The sequence below is a fragment of the Chiloscyllium plagiosum genome, chromosome 20 (assembly GCF_004010195.1).
Source record: "Chiloscyllium plagiosum isolate BGI_BamShark_2017 chromosome 20, ASM401019v2, whole genome shotgun sequence".
NCBI lineage: Eukaryota > Metazoa > Chordata > Chondrichthyes > Orectolobiformes > Hemiscylliidae > Chiloscyllium > Chiloscyllium plagiosum.
Window position 1 is genome coordinate 36,082,825 of NC_057729.1, and position 22,016 is coordinate 36,104,840.

At 41.3% G+C, this 22,016-nt stretch overlaps 1 protein-coding gene across 11 annotated transcripts in view; it reads left to right on the top strand.

The window, feature by feature from the left end:
* dnmt3bb.1 (DNA (cytosine-5-)-methyltransferase 3 beta, duplicate b.1) overlaps positions 1-22,016 on the top strand; it is a 334,528-nt gene that overhangs the window by 255,685 nt on the left and 56,827 nt on the right. For all 11 annotated transcript variants that reach the window (XM_043710533.1, XM_043710530.1, XM_043710537.1 and 8 more), the window contains 3 exons: positions 3,379-3,463; positions 8,940-9,085; positions 9,412-9,502. In XM_043710533.1, the coding sequence (XP_043566468.1) occupies positions 3,379-3,463; positions 8,940-9,085; positions 9,412-9,502 (322 nt within the window). The remainder of the gene's footprint in view (positions 1-3,378; positions 3,464-8,939; positions 9,086-9,411; positions 9,503-22,016) is intronic.

Below are 22,016 nucleotides of genomic sequence, written 5' to 3' on the forward strand. Positions count from 1 at the left end.
TAATTCAGATAAATGCGAGATGCTGCATTTTGGGAAAGCAAATCTTAGCAGGACTTATACACTTAATGGTAAGGTCCTAGGGAGTGTTGTTGAACAAAGAGATCTTGGAGTGCAGGTTCATAGCTCCTTGAAAGTGGAGTCGCAGGTAGATAGGATAGTGAAGAAGGCGTTTGGTATGCTTTCTTTTATTAGTCAGAGCATGGAGTACAGCAGTTGGGAGAGCATGTTGCGGCTGTACATGACATTGGTTAGGCCACTGTTGGAATATTGCGTGCAATTCTGGTCTCCTTCCTATTTGAAAGATGTTGTGAAACTTGTAAGGGTTCAGAAAAGATTTACAAGGATGTTGCCAGGGTTGGAAGATTTGAGCTGTAGGGAGAGGCTGAACAAGTTGGGGCTGTTTTCCCTGGAGCGTCGGAGACTGACGGGTGACCTTATGGAGGTATACAAAATTATGAGAGGCATGGATAGGGTAAATCGGCAAAGTATTTTCCCTAAGGTTGGGGAGTACAGAGCTAGAGGGCATAAGTTTAGGGTGAGAGGGGAAAGATATAAAAGAGACCTAAGGGGCAGCTTTTTCACACAGAGGGTGGTACGGGTATGGAATGAGCTGCCAGAGGAAGTGGTGAAGGCTGGTACAATTGCAATATTTAAGAGGCATTTGGATGGGTATATGATTGGGAAGGATTTGGAAGGATATGGGCCGGGTGCTGGCAGGTGGGACTAGATTGGGTTGGGATATCTAGTCAGCAAGGACGGGTTGGACTGAAGGGTCTGTTTCCATGCTGTACATCTCTATGACTCTATTAGAATGTCCTCATTTGAGGACTGACTCTGAGCTGGCTGACCACAGCCAGTGTGCTGTGCACTCGTAAATAAAGGGTGACTAGGTGATGCTCTCTTTGCAGTTATTTCATTTTTATTCCTTGATAATTTACTTTTCTAGTTCTTCTTTGCCTTCTTTCTTAATTGCTTCATATTCTCTCTTATTCTGTAATCATTTGCTATCCATACATTTAATGAATGCCTCTTTCCTAAACCTTATTTGTTCTTTTATTGTTCTATTTAGCCATGTGAAGATTTTTTTCCCTTTTCATTTAACAGAATATATTTTTCCTGCACAATGAACACGACTTTAAATGTTTTCTGTTGCTATTCTACATTGATGGGCAACGATATCAAATATTAATCGCCCAAGTTGTATTCTCAGCCCCTCAAATTCAGCTTTTCTTTTACCTGTCAACGTGGTTTTCATCACATGTATGTACTTCTCTACCATTGTTTTAAAAGTGCATTCCATTATGGTGACTGTCATTTAGATGCTCCCCTACTTTTACTTTAGTTTTTCTGCCCTTGTTCAAATCCATTTCTGGATCCACTTGTGAATATTCCATTGTTGGGAATTTTCTTTTGTAGTTGAGTTAAAAAGGAGATCTGCACACACTGTGTATAAGAACATGAAAAGTAAGAGCTGGAGTAGGCCATTTGGGCCCTCAAATCTGCCCTGCCGTAGAACAAGATCATGGCTGAATCACCCCAGGCCTCCACTCCTCCTTCATGCCAGCTCAGCACAACTATCAGCTCCCAGAATTCAAAATCTATCCACCTCCTCTTTAAATACTTTCAACAATTTAGCCTCCACAACTCTCTTGACTAGAGAATTTCACACGTTTACTATCTCTTGAGAGAAAAAAAGTTCCTTCATATCTTAGTCTAACATGAATATCTGCATATTCTGTAACTATGAATGTCACTTGCACTCTACAATGCAAAACATATTAAAATACAGTGAAACCCTCAACTGTTGCCATAATCCAGTGCCATTTTGAATAGTTTATGAATAAAATTATATTGCTGAAATAGAGTGCATCTTCGTTCCACCACCTTTGCCCTGAGCCCTGAGCTGGCCGACCAACAACACCTGTGTTGCCAACCCTCTGTCACTTACGCCGGACTCACCAACATCAGAGTCAGTACTCTTTAGGCACCCCATCTCATTGTCGCTGGGTCCACCTCGCTGACGGGTTAACTATGTCACCTAGTTCACGATTCCACACTCATTCTCAACATCTACCCTGTCGAAGCCATCTTAGAATCTTGTATATTTTAATAAGATCATCCCTCATTCTTCTAAACTCTCATGAAGAAAGGCTGAACCTGTTTAGTCATTCTTAATAGGTCAACCTCTTCACCCAGGAATCAGCTGAGTGAATTTCTTTTAACCTGCCTCCAAGATGAGTACATACTTTCTTACTTGTAGGCACCAAAACTGTACACAGTATAGTAGATGCGACCTCACCAACACTCTTTACAGTTGTAACACGATTGCTGTTTTTATACCCCCCCACCCCCAACGATGAAAGCTAAAGTTTCCGTTTGTGATGCAAAGTAGTGCCAACAATGTAGGTTCAATTCCTGCACCGGCTGACAATACCACGAAGAACCTCCTTCTCAACCTGTCCCTTCACGTAAGGTATGGTGAGCCTCAGGTTAAACCACCATCCCACTAATGAAAGAGCACCCTGAGAGGATATGGTCCTCTCAGATAATGTCAACTTTACCTTTTACCCCCAAAAATTCCCAATCTTCTGCCTATCACTAGGTTTTGTCACTTTGTATGCCTTAGCTTTTGATTGAATACTCTTGTTAACCATCTTTGTTATCCATCAATGGTTCATCCTTCTCATTGAGCCCTTCTTTTTGACCAAAAATCTTTTGCTGAAATATCTGCCACTGCTCATCCACTCATTTACCTCTTAGTTTATTTTCCAGTCAGCTTTAAACATTCTTTCCTTCATAACTCTGTAGTTCCCTTATTTGACTGGTTTGAAATTAAAGTTGCTATCCTTCAAACTGAATTTGAAGTTCTATTATGTTGTGATCGCTATCCTTTAGAAGTTCCTTAAGTATAAGATCTTGTTCGAGTCCTACCTTATTATATACTTTGAGATTTAAATAGCACGTTCTGGGGTAAGTCTGCAATGTAGTTCTCTAAGAAGCAATCCCTGATGTACCCTAGAAATTCCGCTTCCCTGTCATCTTTGTCCATGTGATTTGTCTAGTCAATATGCAGATTAACATCAATTGTTGCACTCTTCTTCTGTTCTTCCAAGAAACCCCCTTTCCTAACTCAACTCTTCTGACTATCAGATAGAAGTATTCTGCATGGTTAAAATTCTCCATAATTTTTATTCTGTATTTTTCTCAATTCTTTAATTTATCTTTATACTTCCTCCTTTACCTCCATTCCATTATTAGCTAGATTAAACCTAATGGTGTGATTGATGTGTTAGATTTTAGTTTCTTAAAAAAAAGTTTGGAATTTGTGTATCCAAACAACTGTAAGTAATGATTTTCAGTTGTTCTTCTTGATTCCAGGACCCACCTAAAATTTACCCAGCAGTACCAGCTGAACATAGAAGGCCAATCAAAGTTCTGTCACTCTTTGATGGGATAGCAACAGGTAAAATGTCAAGAATATTTTTACATTGCAATATGCAAATTTATGTATACGTTGATTTTGCAATGAGCCACTGCCAATTATTTCTTCATGTGCGAAAGATGTTCAAATTGAAGAGAGCTTGGGCAGAAGCCTTAGGGAGATGTCAGAAAACAGGATTTCCATGCAGGTTACTTCAGTCATAGTGATAATCTCATAAGTGGGGAGGCAGTGGTATTGCCACTGGACTGTTAATCCAGGGACCTAGGTAACAATCTGAACACCTGGGTTCAAATCCTGCCATGACAGATGGTGGAATTTGAATTCAGTAAATTGGAATTAAAAGTTTAATGATGACCACAAAGCCATTATCAATTGTTAGGAAAAACCCATCTGGTTCATGAATGTCCTACAGAGAAGGAAACTGCCATCCTTACCTGGTCTGGCCTACGTATGACTCCAAACCCACAGCAATGTGGTTGACTCTTAACTGCCCTCTGAGTGATGGGCAATAAATGCTGCCTAGTCAGCAACACCCTCATCCCATGAATGAATAAAAAAACAAGTGAGGTAGTAATCATTAAAAAGTTAGATTCATGGTCACACCTCATATTGATAGCTACCCTAAGTACAGGTGGACCAAAGTTGAAAAGCACAGCTTTTAAACAGTAAGCATCATAAAACATAACTGAGTTGTAGGAAGTAATTTTACACCTACAAATTAAGTTTCACTGGAAGCTATAAATCTGACCTTTTCACCAAGCTGCTGCAGGCCAGAGAAAGGCCCTTGCAGGCTGTGTATGCAGCCCATCAGGCCTTGTCAGAGATGCATGGGAGAACAGGTCAGTGGATTTTTTGATTTGCTGCAGAATTGTCGTTCTAATCACAGTCTACTTTAAACTTCTTTTTTGTTGACCTATGCATACATGAGCCTGACAAACAGCCTGTGTTTGGATAAGCAGGTCATAACAGAAAGGTAAGTAGTAGCGACCAGTTTTCAGTTTCCATAGTGCTGGAACATGCCAGTAAGTGTGCAGGATTGCAGTGTGGAGAGAGGAAGGGGAAGCAAGCAGAAAGAGGCCCATTCGAACATGAAGACACTTGGGTGGAGGAATTTACTAGACGTGTTCTCACCACAGGCAGCTACACTGAAAGACTGTAGTTGAGATGGTAGAGCAGATTCCGTGGTCCTGGGGCAGGGTGTGTGTGGGAGAGAGTGTCTGTGCTTGACACTTGGGTGGAGGAATTTACTAGACGTGTTCTCACCACAGGCAGCTACACCTGAAAGACTGTAGTTGAGATGGTAGAGCAGATTCCGTGGTCCTGGGGCAGGGTGTGTGTGGGAGAGAGTGTCTGTGCTTGAGAGAAAATCCATGCATGAGAGAGTAAGAGTCCATGTACGAATGCAAGAGGAAGAGTGCATGAATGCGAGAGGGTGTGTGTGCTTGCAACAGTGTGTGTATGTCAGAGTGAGTGAGTCTCCAGATGGTGCCATTGGCTATTTCACAGCTTTCTGAAATGATGACAAGACTCTCTGAGCTGACTTGGTTTGCATCGTCCCTTAACAGGTTTTGCATGTGAATTAATCAGTTGGAAAACACAGTTCATTTACTGGTAGTGGTTAATAGATGAAATAGAATCTTGAATGATTTGGTTATGGGAAGAAAAAAAATGTTCAGTTGTGTGTAGGAGCACTTCCCAATATTTTTTGAAAAATGGAAAAATATATCTACATTGCAAGCTGAGCCTATAATCCAAAGGCTGGTGGATTGAAATCATCCCACACTATTTACATAGGGATCTTGTTGCACAGTGGTAGTGTCCCTGTCTCTGAACCAGGAGGTTTTGGTTCAAGTCCTATCTGTTCTATTAATACCATGTCTGGTTTCTATTTTAGAAACTTTTTCCCTTTAACAAGCTGTCTTGAATTAATCCACATTTTTCCAAGTGCTTATTAAATCTATCCAAAATAATTGTTTCCTGAAGGTCCTCCCCAACAGTGAGATTATACTGATGGTCAGTAACTGCTGCACCTATCTATACAACTTTTTTGAAGAAGGATGTAGCGATTGCAATTCTCCAGTCCTCTGACACCACCCGTGTATCTAGAGAAGATTGAAAATTTATGGCCGGTGTTTGTGTTAATGTGTGTGTAAGCCTGTCTGTGACCCTTCCCTGGGGATCATGACTTGGGGCCTAGTCTGTCTGTCTCCAGCTTTATTTCTCAAATGAAAAGGCAAAAAAATGTTTTACTGGTTCGCTCTGCCCCTTGCCATTTTATTATGGTATCTTTATTGATTATGCATTTTTATTACTATTTTATTGCTTTGATTTCTCTTTTGTTCAAGAAAGCTCTGTTTTCTTTATACCTCAAATTTATTTTGTAATTCATGTTTAATGTTGGTGCCCAACCATATCCTTTGGAAATTTGCTCATTGAGTGAAATGGAATTGAAGTGTGGCCCTTCATGCAACAAACCTGTTAAAAACCAATTGACCTGCGTTTATCAACATGACCTATATCCATGATTAAGTCATTGTCGTGAATTTAATCTCTGTAACCTAACATTCTGTAAATTAAATAATTGATTGAAACAGTTCTGGATTTTTACATTTATTTAAATTGAATCCAGTTGAATTCTAGAACCGAACAGTCAATCAGCAATCAAATCTTCATCAATATTTTTCTCCATCTGTACAAGTTATTCTAATTTGGTTCTACTCTCCCATGTTATCTTTTTATTCTGGACTCCAGTAGAACTTCTGATCTTAATTATATCATTCTCATATCCTCTGTTGTGTGATTATCTCGAAATGTTTTCCCTTGCTTTGTCTTGAAAATTTTCTCTTGTTCATCACATCTCCAGATCAATAGTTACTCTTATCCTTTTAAGCTTTTAGTTCTGAATTATCCATCAACATTTTTAGCCTTGCTATCTGTTTTGATATCAGTTGAGCTCTCATGTTTATTTCATTACTAAAGCTGTCTACAAGATGTTTGAAGGTTAATTTTAACTTTTAGCATAGATATTAAACTGACTTTAAGGCTGTGCATGTAATGGGTAGCTGACCCACAATGTAGGTTTCTTACTTGCATTGAAAGTGAAAACTAACCTCTGATGTTTGTCTCAATGACAAAGACATTTCATTCTTTTTCAATAGCAGATAGCTCCCTGAAGCCTTGCTTGTCTTTGGCATGGACATTGCTTCTACATCTTAGAAGCCCCTTCTAACAGCTCTGTAACAAAATCCATTCAAGAATCAAGAAAAGTCTTGCATGTAGATAGAATTTTTTTTCACTTCCTGTTTCCACTGCCTCTTTTGTGACCATTAATGCTGTGGACATGGTCCTCTGAATTTTCTTCTCTTTCTTTCTCAATGCCCAATTCTATCCCATACATGCCCCCATATATTATAAATGAGGATTAATGTACTGCTTCCCTTGTTTCCATCACCTCAAATCTTTTGAATTTCTCACCTCTAAGCTTCCTCAATTGTCCTTGCTTATCCTGTGGTTACTCTTTTCCCTTACTGCTTAGTTTAATTCTTCGCAGCCTTGCATAACTTTGGTCCTGTGTATTGATTTTCATTTTATTTTAAATTCTGACATATATTTTTATGTTGGGAGGAAAGAATAATTGTGCTCTTGCTGCCATTCATTTTGTCTATAAGCATTTTGACTAGTACTGCATTTTTACTTCTTTCTGCTTTTAGGTTGTTTGACAATATTAGAACTGGCTAGCTGAAAGAAGACAGAGGGTGGTGGTTGATGGAAAATGTCCATCCTGGAGCTAAGTTACCAGTGGTGTGCTGCAAGGATCTGTTTTGGGGCCACTGTTGTTTGTCATCTTTATCAATTATCTGGATGTGGGCATAGAAGGATCGGTTAGTAAATTTCCGGAGACTTTAAGAAAGGCAGAGTTGTGGCTAGTGCCAAAGGATGTTGTAGGTTACATAGGGGCATCAGCAAGATGCAGAGTGGGGCTGAGAAGTGGCAAATGGAGCTTAATGCGGAAAATTGTGAGTTAGTTCACTTCGGAAGAATTAATAAGAATGCAGAGTACTGGGCTAATGGTAAAATTCTTGGCAGTGTAGATGAACTGAGAGATCTGTGTCCTGGTGCATAAATCGCTTAAAGTTACCATCCAGGTTGGTAAGGCTGTTAAGGAGGTATATGGCATGTTGGCATTTATTGGTAGGAGGATTGACTTTCAGAGCCACTAGGTCATGCTTCAGCTGTACAAGACACTGGTAAGGTCTCACCTGGAATATTGCATGCAGTTGTGGTCACCGCATTATAGGAAGGATGTGGAAGCTTTGAAAAAGGTTGGGAGGAGATTTACTAGGATGTTGCCTGGTATGGAAGGAAGGTCTTAGGAGGAAAGGTTGAGGGAACCGAGGCTGTTTTCGTTGGAGAAAAGAGAGATGACTTAATCAAGACGAATAAGATAATTAGAGGGTTAGCTAAGGGTGGACACTGAGAGCCTTTTTCCTCGGATGGTGAAGGCTAACATGAGGGTACATAGCTTTAAATTGAGGGGTGATAGATTTAGGACAGATATTAGGGGTATTTTCTTCACTCAGAGAGTAGTAGGGGCATGAAACGGCTTTCCTGCACCAGTTGTAGACTTGCTGACATTGAGGGCATTTAAATGGGAATTGGACATACATACAGATAATAATGGAATGGTTTTGGTTAGATGGGCAACAGATTATTTTCACAGGTCCGCGCAACATGGAGGACCGAAGGGCCTGTACTGCACTGTAATGTTCTATGTTCTATATACATTACTCCTAGCCAGAAAAGGAATACACCCCATATGTTTCTACATGTGCTCATTAGTCAGAAAGCAAGAAGAGTCTAGGAACATTGGTTTCTAATTTTCCTTCTTTCCAAAAATGCCAAGCTCTTATTAAGTGAACCAAAGATGAGAACCAAGACCATAAAGATCCAGTCCATCCACCAACATAACACCAACAAATGCCAAGCTTTTATTAAGTGAACCAAAGATGAGAACCAACTCCATAAAGATCCAGTCCATCTACCAACATAACACCACAACAGCAATGTATGAATTGACAGAAGTACAACTTAGCAGAGCCTCTTCAACGGCACCTCCCAAAAACATGTGACTTCTACCTCGTAGAAAGACAAGTTACTTGGGAGTAGGGACATCACCAAGCTTCTTACTAAGTTATTCACCACTCTACCCTTGGTATACATCACTGATGTTTCCACATAATTGATTCAAGGAACCTGAAATAGATTTCTGTCCGCATTATTAGAGTATCACACACAATATCTGCAGCATTTCAAGATTCAAGATCATCTTCTCCAGCAGCTAGGAAAAAGTGCTGATCTCGTCAGTGACACCCACATCCTAAGAATGGATTTCCTATCCTTCTGTTGTGGCAATATATTAAAATACCCAATAATATTACTTAAACTGCTATCCCTATACCTGTACTCAGTTAATTGGTGTTTCTCTTGTGTTCTGCAGGCTATTTAGTTTTAAGGGACCTGGGATTTAAAGTAGAGAGATATGTTGCCTCTGAAATATGTGAAGACTCGATTGCAGTAGGAACTGTCCGGCATGAAGGAAAAATCACGTACGTGCATGACGTCAGGAACATCAGCAGGCAAAACGTAAGAGAAACACACGTTATTGGGAGACCAGGATACAGAATAGCAGAGCTGATAATGCAGTTATGGCAAAATCAAAGTTTTTTTTTATCTGATGGGGTACCATTTGATAGTTGTGCATCAATTTCATGTGTAATTTCATGTGGAGGGGTGGAGAATGGGAACGGTCACAGCACAAACTACAACTGCATACAGTAAGGCCTATAATGGTGAAATGTGGCAGTAAAAAATAAATCATTCTGCATTTACCATTTCCATATTTTAAGAAGAAAGTTAAAGTTAATTTGACAGGTATCTTATATGGAATCGACTGTGCCTTTTCATTTCAGATTCAGGAGTGGGGCCCGTTTGATTTGGTGATTGGAGGAAGCCCTTGCAATGATCTTTCTATTGTAAACCCTGCAAGAAAGGGTTTATATGGTAGGAATTATTTATTTGTTTTCAAGTAAGGCCAAACCAACACATTTATGATTCTTAAAGTCCTACCTATCAAAGCTTTGGCATTTATTTTGTGTTAATCCCTTATTTCTTTCATCCCTCCCTACAAATGTTAACTCCATTCATTTACACAATCCTCCATCTTCCCAAGAATTGGGATTGTTCACTCCATATCATGAACATCTTCATTGGTCCCATGATGGCCAGATAGTACAGTTGATCCTGCCAAATTTGAAAATGAATGTCGTCAAGGAAGGAGTTTGAATTCAGGTCTCCAAGTTAGGCCCAATGTTCTGATGTCGTAGGCTTTTACTAGATGATTTTTGTTTTTTGTTTCTTGTTAATTCTGCACATTAACTACTGTTGTCTGAGTGCTGACTAGGTCACTGTTTATTCACCAATATGTGTATTTCTAATGTGCTGACCATATCTTACCTCCATCCAATTGATTATTGTGAAACGTCATCCAGCAACCTGTCTTGTACAAACATAAGGAAATATATTAAAGCAATGGACATGGAGCAATGCAAAAGCGTACAAAAAAAGTAGTGAGATGTAAGATGAAAGTGTGAAAATAATATATTCAGCAAAAGAGTGGCTTTGCATAATTTAAATCCACTAAATTAGATACAAGCAGTACAATGATGTGTAATCAGGAAATAGCAAACTTTTTAACTACTTTGAGCTAAACTTTCTTGGAGTTAGATTCATTTGATCTTAGAATCCTTACAGTGCTGAAAAGAGTAATTCAGCCCATTGGGTCTGCATCAACCCTCCAAAGAGCATCCCACCCAGGCCTGGCCCACGTCCTAGCCCATGGCCAATCCCAACTTAGCCTGCATATCCCCGGACACTGTCAGACAATTTAGCATGGCCAATCCACCCAACCCATGCGTCTTTGTATTGTGGGAGAAAACTGGAGCAACTGACAAACCCAGGCAAACGCAGGGAGAAAATGAAAACTCCACATAAGGCTGGAATTGAACACAGGTCCTGGTGCTGTGAGCCAGCAGTGCTAACAACTATGCCACCATGCCACCCAAGGTTGATGCTGCAGAACGTTTAAAATGGCAGGTGTGATCCACAAGTAGATGTGTTGCCTTGAGTTCTGTCAGAGGACGAGCTTACAATGTTGTACTATTTTGAAATAGTACTTTATGTATAGTACTCACTTCAAGCTACCATACAGAATACTAGTAGTAGATGGAGTGGTAAAGAAGAAACAGGAGAAAACATGGTAACAATTGTCATATTCTGATCTGTATCTAATTGTTTCCAAGTCCTAATATCCTGAAACTCAAAAATGAGTTGAAAACCTCACAGGCAGGAAACTCAAACTGAGAAGGGCCATTCACCACACCACACTAATACAATTAACAGAGAAATTATAGAGTGCAAAAATAGCCAGGAGCATGTGCTGATGGGGCTGGTGACATCAGCTGGTGATAATAGGCATCAGAATTTGTCAGTGCATGCATTGCTTACATCACCATGTTCTACGTGAAATAACATCAATGCAGACTGCCTCAGATGCATAGACTGGTCATTAGTTTTTAAAAGCAATTTAAAAGTAAATGATGGAGTCAGTTTGATTATTTCAGAATCCACTTTATTTTTATAAAAGGAAGAATGCTACCAAATTACTGGGAAGAAATACATACAGTTTGCAGTGAAACTACGCACTTGTGATTGATAGATGAACATAAAACATATTGACAGCATGCCACACTGTCCCTGGGGAGTGTTGTTGCACTACAACACTGTGTTCCTGCAAGTGTGTGCTCATTGCTGCACCTGGCAGAGTCATTCACAACAAACAGAATCCATAATTAAATACCATTAACAATTCTAACTGGTACACTAATTTAGTGTAGCTCCTTATGTAAAAGTGGAAATGTCCAGCTGAAGCGATCTGAGTGCAAATGGGAACTCAATCAAAGGTTTTCAGAATGTTGCACCCTGGAGCAGGTTGGAACAGAAAGAGTGACATCATAAGACCATAAGACATAGGAGCGGAAGTAAGGCCATTCGGCCCATCAAGTCCACTCCGCTATTCAATCATGGCTGATGGGCATTTCAACTCCACTTACCCGCATTCTCCCCGTACTTATATAATGTTGAACTGTCTGTATTTTTGATATTGTATTTGTACATTGTAAAAAGAAACAACAATCATTTTAGAGAACGTCTTCAAGTAGAGATTGGAATGAGATTGGCCAGGTGGATCTCATTGATTATGAGTACCCTGATTGGCTCAGCTCAACGTCCCCAATCAGGGAGCCCTGACTGACAGATATAAACAAGAATCTCAGGGATTCTTCTCACTCTGGGCACTGGCTGTGAGCTAGCTGATCAGAGTTCATGCATTGTGCATGTATAGGTAATGGGTGACTTGGTGACGGGATACCGGCTGTGTGAAGTTATTTCAGTGGTGATGAGAGAGATCAGTACGATCCTGAAGAAAATTTGCTCACAACAGTCATCTTTGAGTTGCCTTTATTTGGGAAGCTTAACACGTTCGATCCTGCCATCAAGACTGGGTCCAGTATGTGGAAAGAATGTGTTTTTTTTTCTGGGCATACGACATTGGGGCAGATAAAAAGCAACGAAAAATTCTTCTGACTGCTTGCAGACCTGCAGCATTTTCGATTATTAGAAGCCTAACTTTCCTTGAGGCACCAGATAACTAAAACATTTCAAGAGTTGATGGATTTAGTTAAGGAATATTATGAATCCAAGCATCCTGTAATTCTGAGGCACTAATGGTTTTATTTGGCACTTCGAGAACCAGGGGAAATCCTAATCGGGATTTTTGATGAGGTTAAGGCGAGTGGCAGAGGCATGTGATTTTGGGTTAACCCTGAATGAGATATTGAGAGATAGTTTGGGCTTAATGACGTAACCATGCAAATGTTCCTCCTGGGTCAATAGAAAATGCACAGGTAGGGAATGCGAGCTACAGGGTATCCCAATGGAAATGGACACCCTCACTTGTCCAACTGAGGTTAGGGAACACCACTTGATTGAAGGCACTTGCATGGCCTCACTCAGGACATCCAGAGCAGAGACCTGAGGTCAGCCCATAGCAAAACCCCAAAACAAAACGGAGCCTCGGCCAAATGGCTAAAATGTTCTTCAGGATCCAGGCTGTGACACCATTGTAGTTGCTGCTGGTATGTAAAGACAGTAAAGGAGTCCCATAAGGGTCTGACTTGAGTAAGAGAACTCATAGGGCAGTATCCTGAAGAGTGCAAGCCCTGGAAAATCCAATTAATGTGGTTTGAAATAGTTAAATTGCTTAGCAACATCCACATCAGAACCAATCAAAATAAACGTCTGTTAAGTGGTCACCAGTTCTATTGGAGTTCAGTGCCAGCACAGCTGTATCAGTGATTGCAGAAGCAGTCAGGATTTGCTCTAGACTCTAAATGTTAAGTTTGCGTAAGACGTCGGCCATACTGGAATGTATATGAGGGACTTGTTACACATTAAGGATATGACTTCAGTTCTGGTCTCTAATGAGGAGCAGTTACTGCAGTTACCACTGATTGTAGTGAAAGGCTCAGACCCAAGCTTGATGGGGCAGAATTGGTTGAGAAAGATTCACCTTAATTGGCTGAACATTTTTTTGATTGAAAATGGCTGCATGAGTGAAGTCAAAGGAGTCAAGGCCACCTTAAATATTGACCAGAAAGCAATTCTGCAAGGCGCAACCCCATTTGCCTTACAGGCAAAAGTAGAAACAGAAATCAGGAGGCTAGAAATTGAAGGAATCCTCAAACCAGTATAGTCTGCAGAATAGGCAGCACTGGTCGTACTGACTGTGAAGCTTGACAGGTTGGTTGCCTTTGCGTGGATTTTAAGCAAATGGTAAACCACTTCTCGCAGCTTGGTAAATACCCAAACCCTCGCAAAGAGGACTTGTATGCAAGTCTGGCAGGGGAGGTCTGCCCTTCACGAAGCTGAGCATGAACCATACGTACCTGCAATTGCAACTAGCTGAGGATTCGCGGAGGTATGCCACAATTAATACCCATAAGGGTTTGAATCAAAATATGAGACTGTTTTTTGAGGTAGCATCAGCCTGTACCATTTTCCAGCAGACAATGGAGAATACTTTACGAGGGTTCCTTCAGGTTGCCATTTATCTTGGTGATGTGCTAATAACCAGGAACACCAACAAAGAGCTTTTAGGGAACTTGGTCATAGTACTTAAACATTTCTCCAAGGCAGGGGTACACTTTAGGATGGAAAAATGTGAGTTGCAGGCATCCCAAATTACCTACATAGGCTACAGAGTTGACAAGACTGGGTTACACTCATTGACGGATAAAGTGTAGCTGATCATGTCTGCAGCGGAGCTTAGGTCATTCCTTGGATTGGTGAATTATTATGTAGCCCAGCCTCCATCCTGGCACCTTTCACATTTACTATTGATAAAAGGTCAGCCTTGGAAATGGTCATACAGCCAAGAAGTATCCTTTAGGGAAGTGAAAAGCAGCTGTTGTTGTCTAAGGTGTTGGCCCATCGCGGGATGCGGTGCTGATATGTGATGATTCGTCATCATGTTGGCTCACCAGTGGCCCAACAGAGAGGAACACACGATAGCATAAGCTTCATGGATTTTGGCTGATGCTGAATGCAAATATACCAAGATAGAGAAGGAAGGTTTGGCAGTTATTTTTGATGTGAAAGGTTTCACCAGTACCTTTACAGAGGTAAATTTGTAATAATAACAGACCTCAAAATCCTGCTTGGATTACATAGAGAAGCCAAGGCCATGCCGCCCATAGCTTCTGGTTGAATTCAGCAGACCCTTATTCTCAGTGCGTACAATTACAAGCTGGAACACTGTCTGGGTAGTCAAGTGGCAAATGCAGATGCCTTGAGCCTCCTCCCAGGGGCAGATACATCACCAGTGGTGCCGCCCCTAGAAGAATCCATTGTGGTTTTAAACTTTCCAGACACCCTTCTGGCCACCGCTGACAATATCCAACTGTGGACACAAAAAATCCCATCCTGGCAAAACTAAAACAGCTGGTCATGATGGGGAAACAACAGGGCCATCACAATGAGAATTGAAATCTTTCTGGATCTGGCAAGATCAGATTGTTGTAGAGGATGGCATTTTATTATGAGGAGCAAGAGTGATTGTCCCAAATAAAAATCAATGGCTGAACTCTACCAGAGGTTTCCAAAATGAAGATGTTGGCAAGAAGGTATGTCTGGTGGCCACAGTTGGATTCTGACATAGCCACAGTGGTGGGGCAGTACCCAGAGTGCCAACTGAACAAAAACTAGTGCGTGCAGCTCCCCCCATATTTGTGGGAATGGCTGGGTAAACCCTGGACTCAGTTACATGTTGACCATGCCGGTCCTTTCATGGGCTCAATGTTCTTGGTCATTGTGGATTCAAAGTTGTTGGACGTGCACAGAGTTCATTCGTCAAATTCAGGGATGCTCGAAAGCTGCGAGCATTGTTTGCAAGACACGGACTCCCAGAAGTATTGATCATAGATAATGGGACGTCATTTACCAGCAGGGATTTCACATATTTCCTAAGGTCAAATGGCATTCGGCATGTTTCGACGGCTCCATACCATTCATTGTCCAATGGTCTGGTGGAAAAAGCAGTCCAAACATTGAAGGCAAGCTTAAAGAAATAGCCGAAAGCTTCACTCAATACTACTCTCCTGGTTCCTGTTTGATTATAGGACCACCCATCATGCAACTACATGGATAACTGCTGCAGGGAGAAGACTCCACACCAGGTTACTGAGGGGTGAAGTGGCATCAGGAATGCCAATGCTGAAAATGTGTTGCTGGAACAGCGCAGCAGGTCAGGCAGCATCCAGGGAACAGGAGAATCGACGTTTCGGGCATAAGCCCTTCTTCCACTCCACCAAGGATATGCAGGTCTTTGGACTCCTCCATCGCCAGACCACAACAACATGACGGTTGTCACCCACTCCAACCTTTCCAACGCCCCTCCCCCAAGTCCCTCCTCCCTACCTTTTATCTTAGCCTACTGGACACACTTTCTTCATTCCTGAAGAAGGGCTTATGCCCGAAACGTCGATTCTCCTGTTCCCTGGATGCTGCCTGACCTGCTGCGCTGTTCCAACAACACATTTTCAGCTCTGATCTCCAGCATCTGCAGACCTCACTTTCTCCTCAGGAATGCCAATGCCAGCCACATGCCTCCACTAAATGAGAGAGTCCATTTACTTCAGGGGATGTCAAAACCACAGAAATGGCCCTGCGTAGGTACAAGGCAAGGTCACCATGAGATCAGGTCCTGTGACATATAAAGTTCAGGAGCTGAGGTAGTCCTGAACAAACATGTGGATCACATGAAAGTTGTTACCTTTCAAACAGTGCAGGAGCAAAACACACCCACCCCTTCAGAACAGCCAGCAAGGCCATCAGAAACCACAGGTTCTCCCCTTCCATGTAGCATAAAAGAAACCTCAGAGTTTGAGATGGATGCAGCTGATGTCACAGCCTCGATACAATTGCCACCTGAAGAAGAGGAAGAATTTCTTCAGAGATGCTCCCAGTGCAAGGGACAGGCTATGTTCTGGTACATGCCGCTCATGTCCGAATCAATCGGACGAATTAGACCTGGGGCGAAAGGAGAAGCTATGAGAAACAGAACAGGCCTACATCCCAGGAATGGTGTGGTGGTGGGGGAGGGGGGTTGTGATGCAGTGATTGGAGTGAGGTTGGCCAGGTGAATCTCATTGACTATGAGATCTTTGATTGGGGCTGTTAACCTGGGCCATAAAGGGAGCGCTGGCTGACACATGTAAACAGGAGTATCAGGGATTCTCGTCACTCCAGGGACTGGCTCTGAGCTAGCTGATCAGAGTCCGTGTACTGTGCACATGGGTAAATCAAGAGTGAGTTGGTGGCAGAAATCCAACCTCCGTGGAGTTTTTTCACTTCACATTAGTTTATGTTTAAGACAACAAATGCATATTTCAAATCTCGCATGCTTTATTTTATTCTGTCAGTTTAGTTGATACACAGATCTGTAGTGATGTCACTGGGAGATCTCGTCTGTGAGAGAATCTGAGTGAAGTAGTGCAAGGGAACAACAAAAGAATGTAAAATTGTTGTTGAGTATTGTTGGACTAATGTTAATTCTTCTATTTCATTTTGTGATGCTTAATAATGCCTTTAAGCCAGCCCTCCCAATGTTGTAATTTACTGTAGAAGATAAAACAAAAGGTAAATGTAGCAAGAAATATAAGACCATAAGACATAGGAGTGGAAGTAAGGCCATTCGGCCCATCGAGTCCACTCTGCCATTCAATCATGGTTGATGGGCATTTCAATTCCACTTACCCGCATTCTCCCCGTAAATATGTCCCTAAGTTGTCCTCAGAAACATCCACACTTTTTCCAAATGAACTGACAATATGCAAGACCTCAGTGGCAGACTGAAGATTTACAATTGTTAACTACATAACTGATTTATTTAAATGGCTGCTATCCAATGGTGAAAGTCTCTCTTTCGGTGTGGAATGTTGCAAACTGTGAACGCATATTTGTGAATGATTGAGTTTTCAGAAATTATTTGTGTTTTGGAATCTTATGTAATCAGGACATAAATATTTGAGGATTAGCCTGAGCTGAAACCTCATGGGAAAGCAAGTATAAATTATACTAACTTTGTTTCCCCTTATATATCTCTCTCTTCATTGCTTCAATAATTAAAATAATACCTTCCTCATGAATATTTAATAGAATTCAACAATGTCTCACAATATCAATGACTTAAGAGTTATGATTAGATTCTTGCAGATGCTAAACTGTAAATCAAGAGTGCCTGGTAGAGTTGCTTTGCTTGCTAAATCACTCCTTACAAGTACATTGTGAATGGTGTTGAAATCATGAACAAGGACAAAGTTGAAATTGGTCTCGAACAATGTTCCCTTTAAAAATTTTTGTGTATAGCCAATTTATTTAACTGCATTGCAGTGCTCAAAATACATGGGGGTGGTGGGTAAATCCACTCCTGGAAATCTACAAATCACCTGGGAAAATTCCATCTCCATGACAAGGAATCAGCCTCTGCGGGTAGAATGGAAGGGGAAGGAGCTGCTTTGTCAGTCATGGGTTGGTCTCTCCTATCCTCACTTTCTCCTATCCTTATTACTGTGTCCCTTCCAATGAAGGCAAGCATGCCACATACATTTTTTTGTTACCTTATCTACGTGAGCTGCCACCTACAGTGATCTGTGGACCTTCCAACCCAGATCCCTCAATGTATCAATACTCCTAAGAGTTCTGCCATTCACTTATAATTTCCACCTGAACTTGATCTTCCAAAATGTATTACCTCACATTTGCCTGGATTAAACTCCATCTGCCATTTTTCTGCATGTGCGTCTCCAACTGATTTATATCCTGCTGTATCCTCAGACAATCCTCCTCACTATTTGCAACTTCATCAATCTTTGTATTGTCCATAAGTTATTAATTAGACCAGCTACATTTTCCTCCAAATCATTCACATAGACCATGAACAGAAGAGGTCCCAGCACTGATCCCTGTGGAACACCACTAGTCACAACCTTTCATTCCAAAAAGCATCCTTCCAGCTCTACCCTTTGTCTTCTGTGATTAAGCCAGTTCTGTATCCATCTCGTCAGCTCACCCCTGATATTTTGACTTCATCTTTTGTACCAGTCTGCCATGAGGGACATTGTCAAAGATTTTACTGAACTTAATGTAGACAGCATCAACTGCTTTTCCCTCACCAATCACCTTCGTCACTTCCTCAAAAAACTCGATTCAGTTAGTGAGGCATGACCTCCCACCACACAAAACTATGCTGTCCATTGCTCATAAGTCAGTTTGCTTCTAAATGCATAAAGAAGTAACATGCTAAGGAAACACTCAATGAATGGCAGGACAGAAGCTGAGAAAAACAGAAAGATCTTTGGGTGCTTGTCCACAGATCCCTGAAGACGGTAGGACAGGTTAATGGGGTAGTTAAGAAGTCACATGGGAAACTTACCTTTATCAGTTGTGACATAGACTATAAGAATGGGAGGGTTATGTTGAACCAATACATAACTTTGGTTAGGCCACAATTGGAGTACGGTGTGCAGTTCTGGTCACCACAATATAGAAAGGATGTGATTGCGCTGACAGGAATACACAGGAGATTCATCAGGATGTTCTTGAGCTGGACTATGTTAACTATGAACAGAGGCTGGATAGACTCAGGTTGTTTTCTGCCAGCAGAGAAGGCTGAGGAGGATCTGATCAAAGTAGAGAAGATTATGAGAGACATGGACAGAGTAGACGCAAAGCAGCTACTGCCTTTAGTTGAAGAGTCAGGAACAAGGGAGCATAATTTTAAGGTGAAAGGCTGGAACTTTAGAGGGGATTTGGAGAAAATTTCATCCAGCGGGTGGTGGGAATCTGTAATGCACTGCCTGGGAGGGTAGTTGTCTCACAAAACCTCACAAACTTTGAAAAGTACTTGGATGAGCACTTGAAATGTCATACTATTCAAGGCTGTGGGCCCAGTGCTGGAAAGTGGGGCTAATGTAGATTTAGAGTAATTTACAGACTTGATGGGCCAAAGAACCTCTTATTTACTGTGTGATTATATGAAAGTAAATGGAATTGTAATGAACATTTTCAGTTGTACAACTTAATATTAAACAGTTTCAATATATAAACATTTGCCATTTATGAGTTATCACATCTGAAGGTGTCTTACATACTATGAGGTGCTCACATAATAGGCAGTTGTATTAGAAGATTATGAATGATGATGAAGGGCTTTTGCATAACACGTCGATTTTCCTGCTCCTCTGATGTTGCCTGACCTGCTGTGCTTTTCCAGCATCACTCTAATCTTGACTCTGATCTCCAGTATCGGCAGTCCTCATTTTCGCCTAGTTGATTTTAACCTTAGCACGAATCCTCTTGCAAGGATGCCTACGTTGAAGAAGTTCTCCTCCTCTCTCTGCAAGGATTTCCTTGAGTCCCTCTCTTGCTGCAACCCCCAGGTCATCTCCTCTGTTCTGAAGATTCTTGATGAGGGGCCTTTGCCTGAAACATCGATTTTCATGCTCCTCTGATGCTGCCTGACCTGCTGTGCCTTTTCAGCACCACTCTAATCTTGACTCTGATCTCCAGCATTTGCAGTTCTCACTTTCGCCTAGTTCTATTAGAAACACACACGCAGTGGTTTAGCTGTGACCAGTGCAGTGAAGAAAAAATCTTGATTAGACCGATTACATTTTGAGTAAAGAAGTGTATTTTCAACAAATCACTTGTTAAAAATATATGCTCCCTCCACCGCTGATGTTCAGTAGCAGTGTATGACATCTACAAAGTGCATTGTAGAAATTCACCAGCATTCTCCAAATCCATGACCACAGGCATCTAGAAGGACAACGTCGGCAGATACATGGGAACCCCTTCATCTGCATGTTCTCCTCCAAGCCGCGTACTACTGGGGCCTAGAAACATATTGCCATTCCTTCAGTGTCACTGGGTCAAAATCCTGGAATTCCTTCCTTAGAACATGTGGCTGTACCTACTGCAAATAGACTGCAACAGTACAAGAAGGCAGTTCACCCCTACCTTCACAAGAGCAATGAGACAGCCAACAAATGCCACCCTAGCCAGTGATGCCCACGTTCTGTGAATGAATTTTAAAAAGTAGTATCTGTTTCTGCAATTTCAGGATAGCTGTTTGTTAACATTTCCCAAGGGTATTTATTACATCATTATGAATAAGTTTAAAAGCTACAGTTGACTCAGCAGGGCTTCAGATATCACAGTTTGACTGACAGCTTAGTGAGATTACTAAAGAATTTACTCTGTTTGATGTGGGTAGTAGCCGGAGATGTGTTGCTGGAAAAGCGCAGCAGGTCAGGCAGCATCCAGGGAACAGGAGAATCGATGTTTCAGTCATAAGCCCTTATGTGGGTAGTAAACTGGATTTTTGACTTTAAGCAATTAATGATATAAAATGCAAAAACTTTGAATGAATTTTATGAATCAAAGTTTTTTCTTCATTACTTGGTGTGTAGAGTGATAACTGTATTAGATTGTTGGCTTATTGATATATATTCATCCCAACATGGCTCCTGAAGTCTGCACATGGTTAACACTGGCTGATGACTATGGTGGTGTCATGGAACTAAGAGTTTAACTGGTGGTTAGGATTGTGGGTTGGCATTGAGTTCACATGGAGGTATGGAGGAGCTGTGGGAAGGGAATCTTATCATCAAGGGCTGGAGCTAGAGGTCCCAGATAACCAAGCTGGACTTTCTAACCAGCCTTCGACAGTTACCTGCCCTACGATCACATAAATTTTGCTTCTGGAGTCAACTGGCTGGGTTCAATACCTTGTGCTCTCCACCACCAACCCATTCCACTGCAAGAGTCACTCAAAATTTCCGACATAAACCATCCACCTCCGTAGCTGATGTCCAGCCAAAGCATAAGATGCCTATTCATTTTAGAGAAGCAAAAGGAATTTTGAACTGGATAAATAAAATTTTAAAGAATAAGTTGTAGTTAATTATGCTTAAACTGTGCAGTGTTTTGTTCACTTCATGAGTACTTTGTCAAGTTCTGTTTACTGAGACACAAGGAACAAGGTTTACAAAAGGACTTTGAGGCTGATTTTGAGTGTCTGACGATTAATGAAACCCATAGCCTGGAAAGAAGGCAACTGGAAAAACACTGGCAGCACGTAGAGCAGGAACCACAATTTGTATTGTAAATTTGGAAGATTGTTTCATAAGAACAAGGGACGTTGTCATAATGTGGTTGAAATTGTAGGTTGATGTTTCTGAAATTGCAAAATGACAGGAATTCACAGTTAAGAAGAACAGCATCCATAACAGTAACGCAGAGATAAACTATAAAACTTTGAATTCTGGAAGCCTGAAATAAAAAACAGATATGCTGGATATACACAGTTAGTCCATTAGCATCTAAAAAGAGAAAATAAATTAATCTTTCAACATGGAACCTTCAACAAAACTTGTAAAAAGCAAAGACGGGAAAGTAACATTGATAACTAACTACAGTGATAGCAACAAATTTCATCACATCATCAGATTTACCTTGGACCACTCTTTAGTATCTATCTCGTTCTCGGACACATGTATCTCCATCAAGGATAGGCACCTTAGCACCTCACTGTACCACAAACCGATGGATAACCTACGATGCTACACTTAGAGTCATAGAGATGTTCAGCATGGAAACAGACCCTTCGGTCCAACCCGTCCATGCCGACCAGATATCCCAACCCAATCTAGTCCCACCTGCCAGCACCCGGCCCATATCCCTCCAAACCCTTCCTATTCATATAACCATCCAAATGCCTCTTAAATGTTGCAATTGTACCAGCCTCCACCACATCCTCTGGCCGCTCATTCCTTACACGTACCACGCTCTGCGTGAAAAAGTTGCCCCTTAGGTCTCTTTTATATCTTTCCCCTCTCAC